Source organism: Saimiri boliviensis, chromosome 1, assembly GCF_048565385.1.
Source record: "Saimiri boliviensis isolate mSaiBol1 chromosome 1, mSaiBol1.pri, whole genome shotgun sequence".
NCBI lineage: Eukaryota > Metazoa > Chordata > Mammalia > Primates > Cebidae > Saimiri > Saimiri boliviensis.
In genome coordinates, this window is record NC_133449.1 from 251288535 (window position 1) to 251303829 (window position 15295).

The 15295-nt window shown below is 44.6% G+C and overlaps 1 protein-coding gene across 2 annotated transcripts in view; it reads left to right on the forward strand.

Moving 5' to 3' along the window:
* The window catches only part of ANKRD55 (ankyrin repeat domain 55), a 136933-nt gene that overhangs the window by 60396 nt on the left and 61242 nt on the right, over nucleotides 1–15295 (forward strand). For both annotated transcript variants that reach the window (XM_074385801.1, XM_074385792.1), the window contains exon 5: nucleotides 10924–10984. In XM_074385801.1, the coding sequence (XP_074241902.1) occupies nucleotides 10924–10984 (61 nt within the window). The remainder of the gene's footprint in view (nucleotides 1–10923; nucleotides 10985–15295) is intronic.

Sequence of the window (15295 nt, forward strand, 5' to 3'; positions counted from 1 at the left end):
AAGACTTAAGCGCACCAGAGAACAAATAAATAAGATCATTTCTAATAGTGACGAGGGCTATGAAGAAAATTAAATAGGGCAAAAGAGCAGTAACTGGGCAGAAAAGTTAATGACTAAACCCAGGGTCATGCCAGCCTTTAGGAGCTGGGAGCGGGCCAAGGAGCCAGCAGCAGGGAGACCAGGGGCTTAGAAGGAAACCAGAAGTGTGTGCTCCTAGAAGCCCTGTGAATAAATATACTCAAGTAAATTGGATGATCAAGAAGGCCACTTTTTTGTAGGATAACTGAGCACCAAAGAAAAAGTTTTGTCCATACCAAGGATAGCTTTTCCATTCCTTTGTATCTACCTACGTAGCCTCAGGCCCCATTCTTTAGAAAGCCCCTCAGAGCAGCTGCTAACAACATTTCTACTATGGAATCAGTAACATCAGGGACTCCTTCTGCTGTGCAGAACATGCCTCTGACAGGAATTGAGCATTTCCAAGCCTAGGTCAGCAACACAAAGAGTATATTCATTTTTTTTTTTTTTTTCTTGAGATGAAGATTCGCTCTTGCTGCCCAGGCTGAAGTGCAATGGCATGATCTCGGCTTATGGCAACCTCTGGCTCCCTGGGTCAAGCAATTCACTTGTCTCAGCCTCCCAAGTAGCTGGGACTACAGGTGTGCACCACCACATCCAGCTAATTTTGTATTTTTAGTAGAGATGGGATTTCTCCATGTTGGTCAGGCTGGTCTTGAACTCCTGACCTCAGGTGATCCACCCACCTTGGCCTCCCAAAGTTTTGGGATTACAGGCGTAAACCATCGCACCCGGCCAGGAGTGTATTCTATATGCTTCACCCTCTCAACTCTGTGTCCAGAACTGAAACCTGAAGCTCTGTCTGGGTTGATGAGCCCAGGGCCATAATCTTCCAGGCTGAGGAATAACAAGATTTCTTTACTTCAATCTCTTTTACAGTAAAATAAAAGGCCTTGGGAAATTCCAGGACTATTCCCAAGGCTTGACTCTTATTATACTGGACTATGTCCAAAAATAACAGAAAACTAGGATTTACCCAAAGCCCAACAAAACAAGGATGTTTAGAGAAAAAACAGCAAACCCAGACAGTTAACAATCAGTAGGCATCGTGAGGGGATGACTCTCTTTTGATGAATTAGGGGAAAAAAAGAAGAATGACTTTTCTAGACAACCTACAAAAATATTTAGTCACAAAATCATACTGTTTTCCCAGGAGTGGTCTTTAGAAAATAAATTTAAAATGTATCATTTCTGTTTCTTCTATCTTAATTTATTCTACATAATTGCTTTTACTTGCCTCACTCAGAGTGGTCATTTCAAAATCTATTAACTGATTCTGGAAGATTAAAAATAAAGCCCACTTAAGTCACGGTAATTATAGCTGTTGTAACACATTAAATCCAAAGCTTCAGTATTTTAACACAATAAAAATTATTTCTGGCCGGGTGCCATGACTCAGGTCTATAATCCCAGCACTTATGGAGGTTGAGGCAGGTGGATCACCTGAGGTCATGAGTTCGAGACCAGCCTGGCCAACATGGCAAAACCCCATCTATACTAAAAACACAAAAATTAGCCAGATATGGTGGCAGGTGCCTGTAATCCCAGCTATTCAGGAGGCTGAGGCAGGAGAATTGCTTGAACCTATGAGACGAAGCTTGTAGTAAGCTGAGTTCGCGGCACTGCACTCCAGGCTGGGTGACAAAGCAAGACTTTGTCTCAAAATATATATATTTCTCAGACATGTAACCATCTAATGCAGGGGGAGGTGGTGGGTAGCTCCCTGCCACATGGCGATTCAGGGAGCCAAGCTTCTTCCATTTTGTAGCACCTTCATCCCCTAAGAGCACAGAATGTCCTTCATTCATTCTGCAGATGGAGAAAGAGGAACACAGTAGCACCCCCCTCACCCTGGACAGGATAGGTTCCAAGACCCACATCGATGTCTGGAACCTCAGAGAGTACCAAAGTCTATATATGCTGTTTTCTCCTATACATACATACCTATAAAATTTAACATATAAATTAGTCAGCCGGGCGCGGTGGCTCACGCCTGTAATCCCAGCACTTTGGGAGGCCGAGGCGGGTGGATCACGAGGTCAAGAGATCGAGACCATCCTGGTCAACATGCTGAAACCCCGTCTCTACTAAAAATACAAAAAATTAGCTGGGCATGGTGGTGTGTGCCTGTAATCCCAGCTACTCATGAGGCTGAGGCAGGAGAATTGCCTGAACCCAGGAGGCGGAGGTTATGGTGAGCGGAGATCGTGCCATTGCACTCCAGCCTGGGTAACAAGAGCGAAACTCCATCTCAAAAAAAAAAAAACATATAAATTAGTCATAGTGAGAGATTAGGAACAATAGTAAAATAGAACAATTATAACAATATGCTAGTATCACTACTCTTGAACTTTGGGGCCATTGCTAAGTAAAATAAGAGTAACCTGAGCACAGTGCTGCGACACAGTGACAGCCAGTCTGTTAACTGAGATGGCTCCTAAGAGATGGGGAGTGTAGTTAGTGCCAGATTTCATCCTTCTACTCAGAATGCCACACAATTTAAAATATGAATTGTTTATCTCTGGAATTTTTCACTGAATGCTTTTGAACCACAGTGAACTGTGGGTAACTGAAATCATGGAAAGTGAAACCGCAGATTAAGCAGGGACTACCCTGTAGAGAAGCCACACTCAGTTCCTTAAAACCTCAGCCCGCCATTGACACAATTCACTTCTGCTCATATTCCATTAAAAAGGACTAGTCATTCGACCACATCTGGTTATAAGGTGCTCTGGGGAATATAGTTTCTAGCTAGGAATCCACGTCCCAACGGTGCCTCCAATCCAGGAAAAGGGAACATGGATTTTGGTGAAAATGTCACTGTCTCTGCTCTTAATCCATTGCAGCTGAGGGGTAAACAAAACCTTGTCAGTTAAAATTACATTCACGGTCAACTAGGTCAGTTGATTAGGTTAATCCTCTAAAATCACTGCAATAGTAAATTAAAAATCAACCCAAGTGTACTTCCTCTTGTGGACTTGTATTTCTGTTTCATATGCTTATCAGTACTCCCCGACTCTTGAGGATCTACATTAAGTTGCTGTAACTAGGACAGCAGAGAGTCGAGGCTTCACCTTTATTGAAACTGTACCTAACCGCCCAGCCACCACCCTTGGATGAGTTGAATAAAGAAAAATAAACATCCTTTTGTGTGCAGGTGACACAGTTAGTCATATTGTCTTAAAAAGCCCTTAACTGATTCTGAAAGATAAAATTGTTTTAGTTATGGCGATGCTAGATGCTTTAACTGATAATCCCCAAAGGTTAAAATTGACTATTCCGAAACCAAAATTGTTATTTCTAGTAAATGCTCTTCAGAAATTGATTGGGTTAAATCCTAACAAGCCACGCAGCAAATCAAATACAGTCAGGCACTGCATAATGACATTTTCGTTAATGGCAGACCACATATATGATGATGGTCCCATAAGATGATTATATCATATTTTTCCTGTACCTTTTCTATGTTTAGATATGTAAATACTTAGCACTGTGTTACAATTGCCTACGGCATTTAGTACAGTCACATGCTATGAAGGTTTGTAGCCTAGAAGCAACAGGCTATACCGTGTAGCATCAGTGTGGAGTCCGCTCTCCCATCTAGGTTTGTGTGAGTACAGTCTGTGATGTTCCCACAATGAGGAAATCGCCGAACGACACATTTCTCAAATATTCCCATCACTGAAAGATGCGTGACTATAGTTTAGTTACCTACAGAATACTTGAAAACAAGCTTGCCCTAAAGTTTTATCCCTAAAGCTAGTTTTATCCCTGTAGAATTACACTGATAAAATTATGTATTTTATAGTTGTTTGAGGAATTGTAGGTCCATGGCAGTTTGATACATCTGCATTCAATGTTTAAAGTAGAAACCGACTAACCCATGCTGTGTTGTAGGGAAACTGGGCTTCAGTCATTCATCTGTTTGTGTCAGCATGAACTCAGAACTGCTTTTTGAAGGGAAAAAAAAAAAACCTGGCCTGGCTCATGGGTACTTCCTAATCCTACAACCAGACTGCGGAAGGCAGCAATCTTCTATTAGGCCATACAAGGCTGTTCTCAATTTTCTTAAGTAGACATAACCTTAGGCCAGCTTGGCTGACCACGAAAACATAAAGGTTTGCATTTAACTTACAACGATGATGATAACATTGGTTATTTACCACGCTCATCTAATCCTTACCACACCTCTGTAGGTAATATTTCTATCCCTATTTTACAGATGGAAAAGTGAGGCACAGAAAAAATCATGAATTCCCCACTGCATAGGGGAAGGTCATCTGCCCAGTGGGCCTGCCGCGCTCCTGAGACCCACTATTGTGGACCTTGTTGAATTTACTTTAATAGCTGTATTTTGACATTAAGGCCTTGGTCTCTGTTGAGAAGCCTTATAAGAAATAGTCTTAACAAAACTTACTGGCTCATTCTTCATTAGAGCCTCCAAAAAATCCTATATGAGAAACCACAAGAAGTATTTCTACTAAAGAAGGAATTGCTGTGCTGCTTCTGACAAATTATTTTTCATTTTTACTATACAGACACTGTGACCTCAGATCATGTTTCTTTCTTTATGTTTAGAAAATTCACAACTCAATTTGTGTCCCAACTCTGGCATACACGTAGGACTATCGATCTTGTTTTTCTTTTTCTTCCTGCCCTTGTTTTCTCTTTGTCTTGTTTCTTCACTCATTATCCTATTTTACTATATTTATTTGAAAAAAATCTAAAATCCCTGAAGGGGCCAGGCATGGTGGCTCATACCTACAATAGCAGTGCTTTGGGGGACTGAGTCAGGAGGATAGCTTGAGGCCAGGAATTCAAGACCAGCTCAGGCAACATAGTGAGGCCTCATTTCTAAAAATGATTTTTTTTTTTTTTAATTAGCCAGGCATGGTGGTGTGTGCCTATAGTCCTAACTATTTACGAGTCTGAGACTGGAAGATTGCTTGAGTTCGAGGCTGTGGTGAGCTATGATCGCATCACTGTAATCCAGCCTGAGCCACAGCACAAGACCCTGTTTCTTAAAAAAAAAAAAAAAAAAAAAAAAGCAAGCAAGAAAAAAGCAATCCCTGAGGAGTGGCCAGGAGTGCCAGCTCATGAGTCAGACTGACTGAGTTTAAACTGGCTCCAGCTCTTATTCTCTTGGGCAGGTTAACATGCCAAGGGGCAGCTTCCCCTTGAAGTAAGTACTATATATTATTATATAGTATATAATATATATAATATATTATATAATATAATATATAAATATATTATTCCTACTTCCTCCACAGGGAAGTAGGCAGAAGTAAATGAGAAAATGTGTGGAAAGCACTGAACTCTGCACCTAGAACACTGTCCGTGTTCAGAAAGTGCTGGTGATGATGATGGGGTGATGATATTAACGATAATGCTGATGGTCACCGATGATGGTGATGGCAGGTAGAAAGAAACACGGTAGTATCCCATAAGAAGCGAAAGAATGAAACACTCCTACAGCCACTTCACCAATGAAAACACGGCTGCTGCCGCCCACCAGCGTTCACCCTGGCCTTCTTCACCTCAGCACACGCTCAGGTCCACAAAAGTGTGTGCACAGACACAGGTCCCTGTGCATGCGGTCTTGGATCCTACTGTGGGCACACATATTTACTGCAAAGATTGTTGGGGCATGTTGTATGTGTGTATCTATGCACACCTTTGTAAGTCGGTGTATGTCTGCATTTTCCCCTAATCATATACAGTATGTGCAGGCCACGTGGCGCCCTTGTGCTCAGGTTTTTTATACTGGTTTGAAATCTGCTGACACTTAGATTTCCAAACAGCAAGGTTCTTCTACTTGGTGCTCGCTGGAGGTTATTCAGAGGGAAGCCTCAAACCGAAGCTGCTTATAAACAAGCCGAGGGACGCTTCAGTTAGTCCTTTGCCTCCAGAGGGATTTTGGTGCTCGGATGGAAACAACTCCTGAGCAAACCCATCAGTTTGAATCGGCATCCTTAGCTAAACGCCCACTCAGTGGGGATGGAGGCTGACGCAGGGATAAGTGATTTATCATTATGAACATGAAGGCACATTGGGTTTACAAAAGCAAAGAGGCACAGCTTTCGTCTCACGAGTCCCCTTCCTACTTTGAACCCTGTGCTTCTCAGCGGGTTCAGGGTTTCTCCCTTTTGGCTCCCCACAGCTTTTCTTGGTTCCTTGGCTGGGACATTCAGAGGGCGCTGGTGTGAAAGAGGGGGCATGATCATTAAAATAAAGCTCCAAAGAGAACAGAGTTGTGTTTGTACAATGCTGCACATGCTAGTGTTGGAAGGCAAGCAGCAATTTTCTCTAAAAGCAGCCACGGGGCTCTCTGAAGGTCTTTTTCATGGTCTCCATGACTACTGGCAGACTTTTTTTTCCCTCCCTGTCAAAGTGCCAGTCACTCTGCTTCTTTTTATCACTCTTGACTGCAGCCCAAGGAAGGAAGAGAATCATTTTCTTGGGGTCCTGTTCTCTAGTTACCAGGTGGTGTGTTCTGACCTGTGGTGAATGTCTCACTGCAGCACGCTCTCATACAGGCAGCTCCAGGGACAGGAAGGGGAGATGGCTGGTTGGGGGACCATCTTTTCCCATCTGTCACTGGGCTGGCCAGCTCCAGGGCTGGGAGCAGCCGGAGGAGTCAGCCAAACAGGAAAGCTCTCAGGGATGCTTCTAGCTGATCCTTCTCTGAGACCCACCATTCACTTAATGGTGATCAGTGGAGACCCAGAAAATAGAAGGTAGGCACTTTTTTAAAAATTATCATTATATAGAACTTTTTTTTTTTTTTTGAGATGGACTCTTGCTCTGTTGCCCAGGCTAGAGTGCAGTGGCACCATCTCAGCTCACTACAACCTCTGCCTCACAGATTGAAGTGCTTCTCTAGCCTCATTTTCCCTAGTAACTGGGATTACAGGTGCCCACCATCGTGCCTGGCTCATTTTTCTATTTTTATTAGAGGTGGGATTTCACCATGTTAGCCAGTATGGTCTTGAACTCCTGACTACAAGTGATCTGCCCACCTCGGCCTCCCAAAGTGCTGGGGTTCCAGGTGTGAGCCACTGAACCTAGCCATAGAGAACTTTATTATGGCATATAAGGGATATTCCAAGTGCTTTGTGTGCCTGGACTCAAAGTCACAACAGATTTTGAGGAAGTAGGTGTTATTCCCTGCATTTTATGGATAAGAAAAGGTAGGTGCTGGGAGCTTGCCCAGGGTCACTGGCTGGTTGGTATGGAGCAGGGATTCTAACAGTGGCAGTCTGGCCCCAGCCTCAATGTTCTTCTGACTCACACACTGCCTGTCTTGGGCTGCTGTCCTAGCACCTGAGATGAGGTGGGTCTTCCGTTGCTGCCTTGGAGATCTGAGGACAGGTGGGAGTCTGAACTGGTGCTGATAGGGGTGTGGAAGGACTACTCCTAGGCCACGGTGACAAAAAATGAGAGCTCAGAGGAAGCACAACAAAGGGCTGCAAGTCATCTAGATGCTGGACAAGTATCTCACAGGTGACCTCCACACCACGGAACAGCAAGGAAGCTCCAGGCTGGCAATGGGACACCTGGTTTCTGATTCAGACTGGCTCACCGAGGCACTGCATGGTGGTCTTGGCAAGCCAGGAAGGACCTCAGGTTCTTTGTTCTCACAACATGTGACAAAGAGCCAGAGCCAGAGTGAGGGCAAGAATGCAGGAGAGGGCCTCGATCTGTCCGTTTGTGTCCAGCTTGGAAGATCAGCAGGTCTCAGAGACTTCACAATCAAATGGAGTTGGCCACATAAATCAGCACGTATCAGTCAGAGCCACGACAGAGAAGATATGGGAATTAAAGGGTGGCAACTGGAGAACGTCTAGGGAAAGACTATTTAAACTTGGTCAACAAGGCTGGATGTGGTGACTCATACCTGTAAATCCCAGCACTTTGGGAGGCTGAGGATCGTTTGAGTCCAGGAATTTGAGACCATCCTGGGCAACACGGTGAAACTCCATCTCTACTAAAAACACAAAAATTAGTCGGGTGTGTTGGTGCGCACCTATAGTCCCAACTACTCTGAAGGCTGAGGCAGGAGGATAGATCACTTCAGCTTAGGAAGGCCAGGTTGCAGTGAACTGTGATCCTGCCACTGCACTCCAGCCTGGGTGACACAGCGAGACCCTGTCTCAAAAAAAAAAAAAAAAATTGACCAACAACAGATGATGAATGATGCTATAACCACCCCCCACCCCACCCTCATTTTCCCCAAAAGAGTAGGAGAATGTTATCACTCTCTAGACCTAAAGGGGCAAGAAAGGAGCTGTTACTGGAACCTTCTGAGAGCTGCAGTGGTAGCTTAGATGTAGGAGAGGGGCCACCTGGCAGGAGCTGAGGCCTTTGGTAGAGAAATACAATTATTACCAGAAAGGGAGCTGGCTTCCCTCCCTCCTCTTGCCAGTTCCCCGACCAGCCAAACCCAACAGGAAGCCAAGGTCAGGGGAGCCTGGTTGATGCCGTCCTTAGAGGTCAGCCTCAGAGCAGGGCTGTGCAGAGAAGAAAATGGCTTTGAAAGGCAAATCGAGAAATATCCAGGCACAGGGTTCATCCCACAACCTTGGGAGGTCACCCAGGATGTGACAAGAGGACTTGTTCTGACTACCCCCATTCTAATCTGGTCAGAGCCCCAGAAGATCCTGTCTGGCCACAGATAATCTCTGTCTGCTCAGGGCTAAGTGAGGATAACCACACTGGACCACAGCTGACCTCCTGCCTTGCCCTCCCCTCCTTCCTCAGCCTCTCAGACCAGACGGGCCCTAGAGAGTAAACAATGGCCAATAATGGGTGAAGACAGAAAGGAGAGGCATAGTCACCAGTTAAACTCTGCCCCCACTCACAAAGCAGCCACAGGAAAACATATCCAGTGGTGAAATAATTGCAAAGATAAAAATTGTGTGACCCAAAATGCAATTATTTGTATAGGTCTTCCTACCAGACAGAGCTACATCTAGAAGTCAGAGAGCATAAAAGATATGCTCCTTGTCCCTTTAGAGTCTGTGACCAAGGGTCTTTATGCCTGTTGGATGACTCGATCCTTAACACCACCATGTTGATATACATGAGGAGACAGAAACTCAGATCGTGCAGTAGTGAGGTTAGAATTAAATCTCAGTATTATCCTGGCTCCCCAAAAGACTGTAATAAAACCAGATTGAAACCACAGGCTTCTTGGTTATTTCACCTCCACCGCAAATAACCAGAAGTCCATCCCTATGTAAGTTCTTTGTGTATTACATTTACTACCAAGGCAATATGATTAATGGATCTTTCTTTTCTTCTATTGTAAGGAACAATTTAATACTTCAGGATTTAGATTGCTTCCAAGCTGAGAGACAATGAAGTTTTGATTGGAGAAGAGACTAAATAATTTCATTTTACAAATAATTCTTTCAAAAGCATTTCTGAGTTTCCTCCACTGACTGCCCATGCACTATTCTTTATCATCTTGATGAGTATCCATTGATTAATTCCTTCAGCACCTTTCTCAATTGTTTCTAAACCTGGCTGTTTACCAGAATTTCCTGAATAGCTTTTTTAAACTGTAGAAGCTGGGCTTCTCTCCAGACCTACTGAGTTAGAAACCCTGAATACAGAGTCCAGGTATTTGTAGTTTGAAAAAAAAAAAAAAAAAAAAATCTCTCCAGGCAATACTGAAATGCAGCAGGGTTCTCAAGTGCTCTAGAAATAACAGCGTGTTCCAAACGTGCTCTCTATGTTGTATTCATATTAACTCATCTGATCCTCACACTGAGCTGTGTAATAGGTAGTTTTTATCACCCCATCGCACAGATGAGGAAGTTTAGGCAGGGAGAAGGTGAGTAACTTGCCTGAGATCACAGAGTTCATCAGCGGCAGGGCTGGGACGTGAACCCAAGCTGTTTGCTGCAGAGCCTGGGCCCTCTCCTCTGCGCTCGGCTGTCCTCTCTCCTAGATGGAGCACTGATCTTAGTCAACTGAGCAGGAGATCCACGTCAGGTAAGAGTTTAAATTTGAGAATCATTGATGGCTGTTTTAAACTGATTTCTGTCATCTTGTGCTTGGACATGTGTGTATTTTACAAAGGATGAGCAAACTTGCGAGTGCTGACAACCTCCTGGTATAATCTATGCATTGAAAAGGCGTGGTATGCACCTAGGAGCGAAGCAGTCTGAAAGCACTCTAAGTTTTTGCAAAGTGAATAAAGAATAAGTGCTAGGGCCAGGCACGGTGGCTAACGCTTGTAATCCCAGCACTTCGGGAGGCCTAGGCGGGGCAGATCATGAGGTTGGGAATTCAAAATCAACCTGGCCAATATGATAAAACCCCTTCTCTACTAAAAAATACAAAAAAAAACTAGCCAGGCCTGGTGGCGCGCACCTATAGTTCCAGCTACTCGGCAGGCTGAGGCAGGAGAATCGCTTGAACCCAGGAGGTTGCAGTGAGCCGAGATTGTGCCACTGCACCCCAGCGTGGGCCATAGAGGGAGACTCCGTCTCAAAAAAAAAAGAATAACTGCTAGATGAATTTGGTTCTTAAAGCACATGCCTAGGTGACATAGGCCTGGTGAACACGATGAGCCTGAAGCTTCTCCAACCCCTGTACCCCTCAGGAGTGCCGAGATAGAGAGAGGGTGGGAGAGGCAGACAGCAGACCTCCTCACAGGTGTCTTCTAACCATCACACTCTTGCTTCTTTTCTGTTTCCAGGGAAATGGAAAGCACCCTCATCTTCATTTGGAGCCTTTCAACTGACGCTTTTTCTAATGTCATGTTTTTATACTGATTCCAAAAGCACCGCGACTGCTGCTCTTTTGAGCCATTTCTCCTATTTTTCCTTACAGGCTCCTCACGGTCCTGTTGCAACAGTCGAACCTCAGCGAGATTAATCACCAGGACAATGAGGTGAGCCACCCTCTCAAACAGTAAGTGGTCATTTTGCTTGTGAGGGTGAAGCGAAGGGCGTTTCTGAACCATTGTGCTTCCTCTCAAAAGATACAGGGAGACGTGAAGGTGGTTTTCTGTTGCTACCCTGAATAGGAGAGCTGTTTTCACTATTACTCCTTGGCAGAAACTTAGCCCTGCCATGGGTGTGCACAGCTTCTGATAGGGAAGGATTTTATTGCATTAAGTACTTCAGCATTTACCATACAACTAAAATTTTGTAATTTCCGTCTGGACATTGAGAAATACGTACTGCTCTCTCCTGTAGTCTCAAGTCCCAGAAACTTAGATGGCAAGCTGTGGCTCAAGACATACTCTCTCGAGGGAAAGATAGCAGAGAGCTGGGCGTGGTGGCCATGCCAGTGGTCCCAGCTACTCAGGGCTAAGTTGGGAGGATCGCTTAAGCCCAGAAGTTTTGAGAGTCTAGCCTGAGCAACATAGTGAGACCCCCACACTATATCTAAAGACAAAAGAGAAAGAAAAAGGAAAATAATGACAAGACTGGGCACAAGGGCTCATGCCTGTAATTCCAGCCCTGTGGGAGGCCAAGGTGGGAGGCTCACTTGAACTCAGGAATATGAGACCAGCCTGGGCAGCATAGCAAGACCCCATCTCTACAAAAAGTTAAAAAACTAGCTGGGTGTAGTGGCACATGCCTATAGTCCCACCTGTTCTGGAGGCTGAAGCAGGAGGATCACTTGAGCCCAGAAGTTCAAGGTTGCAGTGAGATATGATCATATCACTGCACTCTAGCCAGGGGGACAGAGAAACATCCTGTCCCCCGCCCCCAAAAAAAGAAAAGAAAAAGATGACAGAGAGATAATATTAATAATTCCAGGTTACCTGCTCCAGATACCACATTATTAATCCCAATGAAAATAACTGCTGTTTAAGTCATGTTGCAAATAGAAGGCTTCCAAAAAGTTTGTTCAACATTCTTCAACAAAGTTCTTGAGGGAGGGTGGCTCAGACACTAAGCAGAGCTGCCCCGGAGTAGCTCAGGGTCTTGTTAGATCTGCTTAACTCTTAAAATGCACAACTAGCCGGGCGTGGTGGCTCAAGCCTGTAATCCCAGCACTTTGGGAGGCCGAGGCGGGTGGATCACGAGGTCGAGAGATCGAGACCATCCTGGTCAACCTGGTGAAACCCCGTCTCTACTAAAAATACAAAAAATTAGCTGGGCATGGTGGCACGTGCCTGTAATCCCAGCTACTCAGGAGGCTGAGGCAGGAGAATTGCCTGAACCCGGGAGGCGGAGGTTGCGGTGAGCCAAGATCGCGCCATTGCACTCCAGCCTGGGTAACAAGAGTGAAACTCCGTCTCAAAAAAAAAAAGGATTTTTCTGCCGGGCGCGGTGGCTCAAGCCTGTAATCCCAGCACTTTGGGAGGCCGAGGCGGGTGGATCACGAGGTCGAAAGATCGAGACCATCCTGGTCAACATGGTGAAACCCCGTCTCTACTAAAAATATAAAAAACTAGCTGGGCGTGGTGGTGCATGCCTGTAATCCCAGCTACTTAGGAGGCTGAGGCAGGAGAATTGCCTGAGCCCAGGAGGCGGAGGTTGCGGTGAGCCGAGATCGCGACATTGCACTCCAGCCTGGGTAACAAGAGCGAAACTCCGTCTCAAAAAAAAAAAAAAAAAAAAAATGCACAACTAATTTTCCTTAGCCAGGCCGATTTCCTTAACAAGCTTCTTAAAATCAATTTAAATACCTAGTTTTTAACAGAATTTTAAAATAAATATGTGCTTGGTTTGGTTGCATTTCGCTAAGTCTGATAACATTAAAAATACACATACACAAAGATGCTGATTACATTAATTACAAGGAAGCCAGGTGACCACAGGTAAGGAGTCGGGGGTAAGCCTCCTAATCACTTTCTCCTGTGTGGACACACCCCGACATCTGTCTTTTTTTTTTTTTTTTTTTTTTTTTTTGACAGTGTCTCACTCTGTCACCCAGGCTGGAGTACAGTGGTACAATCTCAGCTCACTGCAGCCTCCACCTCCCAGGTTTAAGAAATTCTCCTACCTCGGCCTCCCAAGTAGCTGGAACTACAAGCATGCACCACTACCCTTGACTAATTTTTGTATTTTCAGTAGAGTCAGAGTTTCGCCATGTAGAGCAGGCTGGTCTCGAACTTGTGAACTCAGGTGATCTGCCCACCCTGGCCTCCCAAAGTGCTGGGATTACAGGTGTGAGTCATGGCGCCCAGAGCCCCATCTTTCTTGAGCCTCCTGATTAAACACCTTCTGACTGGCATTAATGACCACATCAAAAAGCCCCTGCTGCTTTCACTCCCCATATCTTAAGTGGTTTAAAGCAAAACCTCAGAGGAAAGAGGATTGCACCATTAGAAACTTCTGCTTTAAAAATGAGAACCAGAGATGAGGTAGCACACTCTGGTCACTCTGCCCATGGTGTGGAAGCGGGAGCTGGAGTGGCGGAGTCCATGTCATCAGATCATGAACCTCTAGATTTCAGGGCAAGTTGCCAATTACTTCTTCTACCTCCAACCTTTGCTGTAACCCCTAAAGTGGGTCTTATTTAGAAAGACGACAACTTTGGTCATTTATACCCTAAAGCTAAATTCCACTTACAAACCTCCAACTCAAGCACCCCTCAGCAGATCTAACATCCCCGATCAGAGGCACAGTTCCCTATTTTTCTCCACCCCAGGAGGCACCTGATGGTGGAGACAATGAAAGTGGACACAGTTCTTTCTAAGAATAGTAATTGTAACATCTTGCATAGAATATATGGGAAATATTGGAAAAGTCCCTGGTTTCTCCTCATGCAAAGGGACTTCTGCAAAAAGATTCCTCCTGCTGTTACACCAGCATATAGACCCGTTGGGTTTTAAGCTCAGAAAGCAGGTCCAGCAGAGCAAGGGCCTCAACAAGGCACTTCCTACCCATGGCCACAGCTTCCTTTTTGGTCCATTCACAGCCTGTCTGGAATCCATCTGAAACCAACTAATGCTGGCCTGTGTTTTTCATACTATACATATATATATAGAGAGAGAGAGATGCACACATGGACTCCACCACCCAAGCTCCCGCTTCCATACCACCGGCAGAGTGACCAGAATGTGCTACCTTAGCTCTGGTTCTCATTTTTAAATCAGAAGTTTCTAACAACACAGTCATCTTTCCCTCTGAGGTTTTGCTTTAAATCACTGAAGATATGGGGAGAGAAAGCAGCAGTATATATGTATCTGTGTAAGGATATATATGTATGTATGTGTGTATTATGTATCCATATATGTATGTGTGTATATATGTATCTGTATTTGTATATATATGGTTTTGTTTTGAGGCAGGGTCTCACTGTGTGGCTCCAGCTAGACTGCAGTGGTACGGTGCAATGTCAACTCACTGGAACCTCTGCATCCCAGGCTCAGGTGATCCTCCCACCTGGCCTCCTAAGTAACTGGGACTACAGGCACACTCCACCATGCCAGGCTAATTTTTCTATTTTTAGTAGAGATGGGGTTTCTCTGCGTTGTCCAGGTTGTACTTGAACTCCTGAACTCAAGCAATTTGCCCGCCTTGAATTCCCAAAGTGCTGGGATTACAAGCATGAGCCACTGCACCCTGCGTATATATTTTTAATATATAGCAATACACATATTTAAAAATATATTTGTATATACAGTATTGTTAAGTAAAAATTATATGAGGCATTCACATAATTTTGGTTTTGACTGAGCTCTTGTACTGGGTCAACAGACCAGACCAAATAGCAAAATGGAGTCTCTCATACTTAAGTTTCAACTCATCAAACTGAAACTGAGTTGTTATCTGACTTAAGAAATCAGGAGAGAGGTAATAGCCAAATTTCCCAAACAGGCCAGTTGTACTTAGCCTAATAATGAAGTTTCCTCTGCCTTTAATCCTTACAAGAAAAAGTAACCTAAAGGAACCAGATGTTAAACAGTTTTTTCCTATTGTTCTGTTTCCGTGTTCCCACCTTTCAAGGAAAGTAACTTTGAAATAACCAATCTGCTTTTTGTTCTTCGCTTCTGCTTTTTTCAGCCCTTCTCTGTCAACAAAACCAATCTCCCCAGCTGTGCTCATTGGAAAAAAAAAAAATTTTTTTTTTAACTGTCTTACTAGGCTGGAGTGCAGTGTCTCCATCACAGCCCACTGCAGCCTCTGCCTCCTGGGCTCAAGTCGATCCTCCTGCCTCAGCCTCCAGAGTAGATGGGACCAAAGGTAGCCTGCACCACAGGCATGACAACCATGGCTAGCTCACTTTTTGTTTTTGGCAG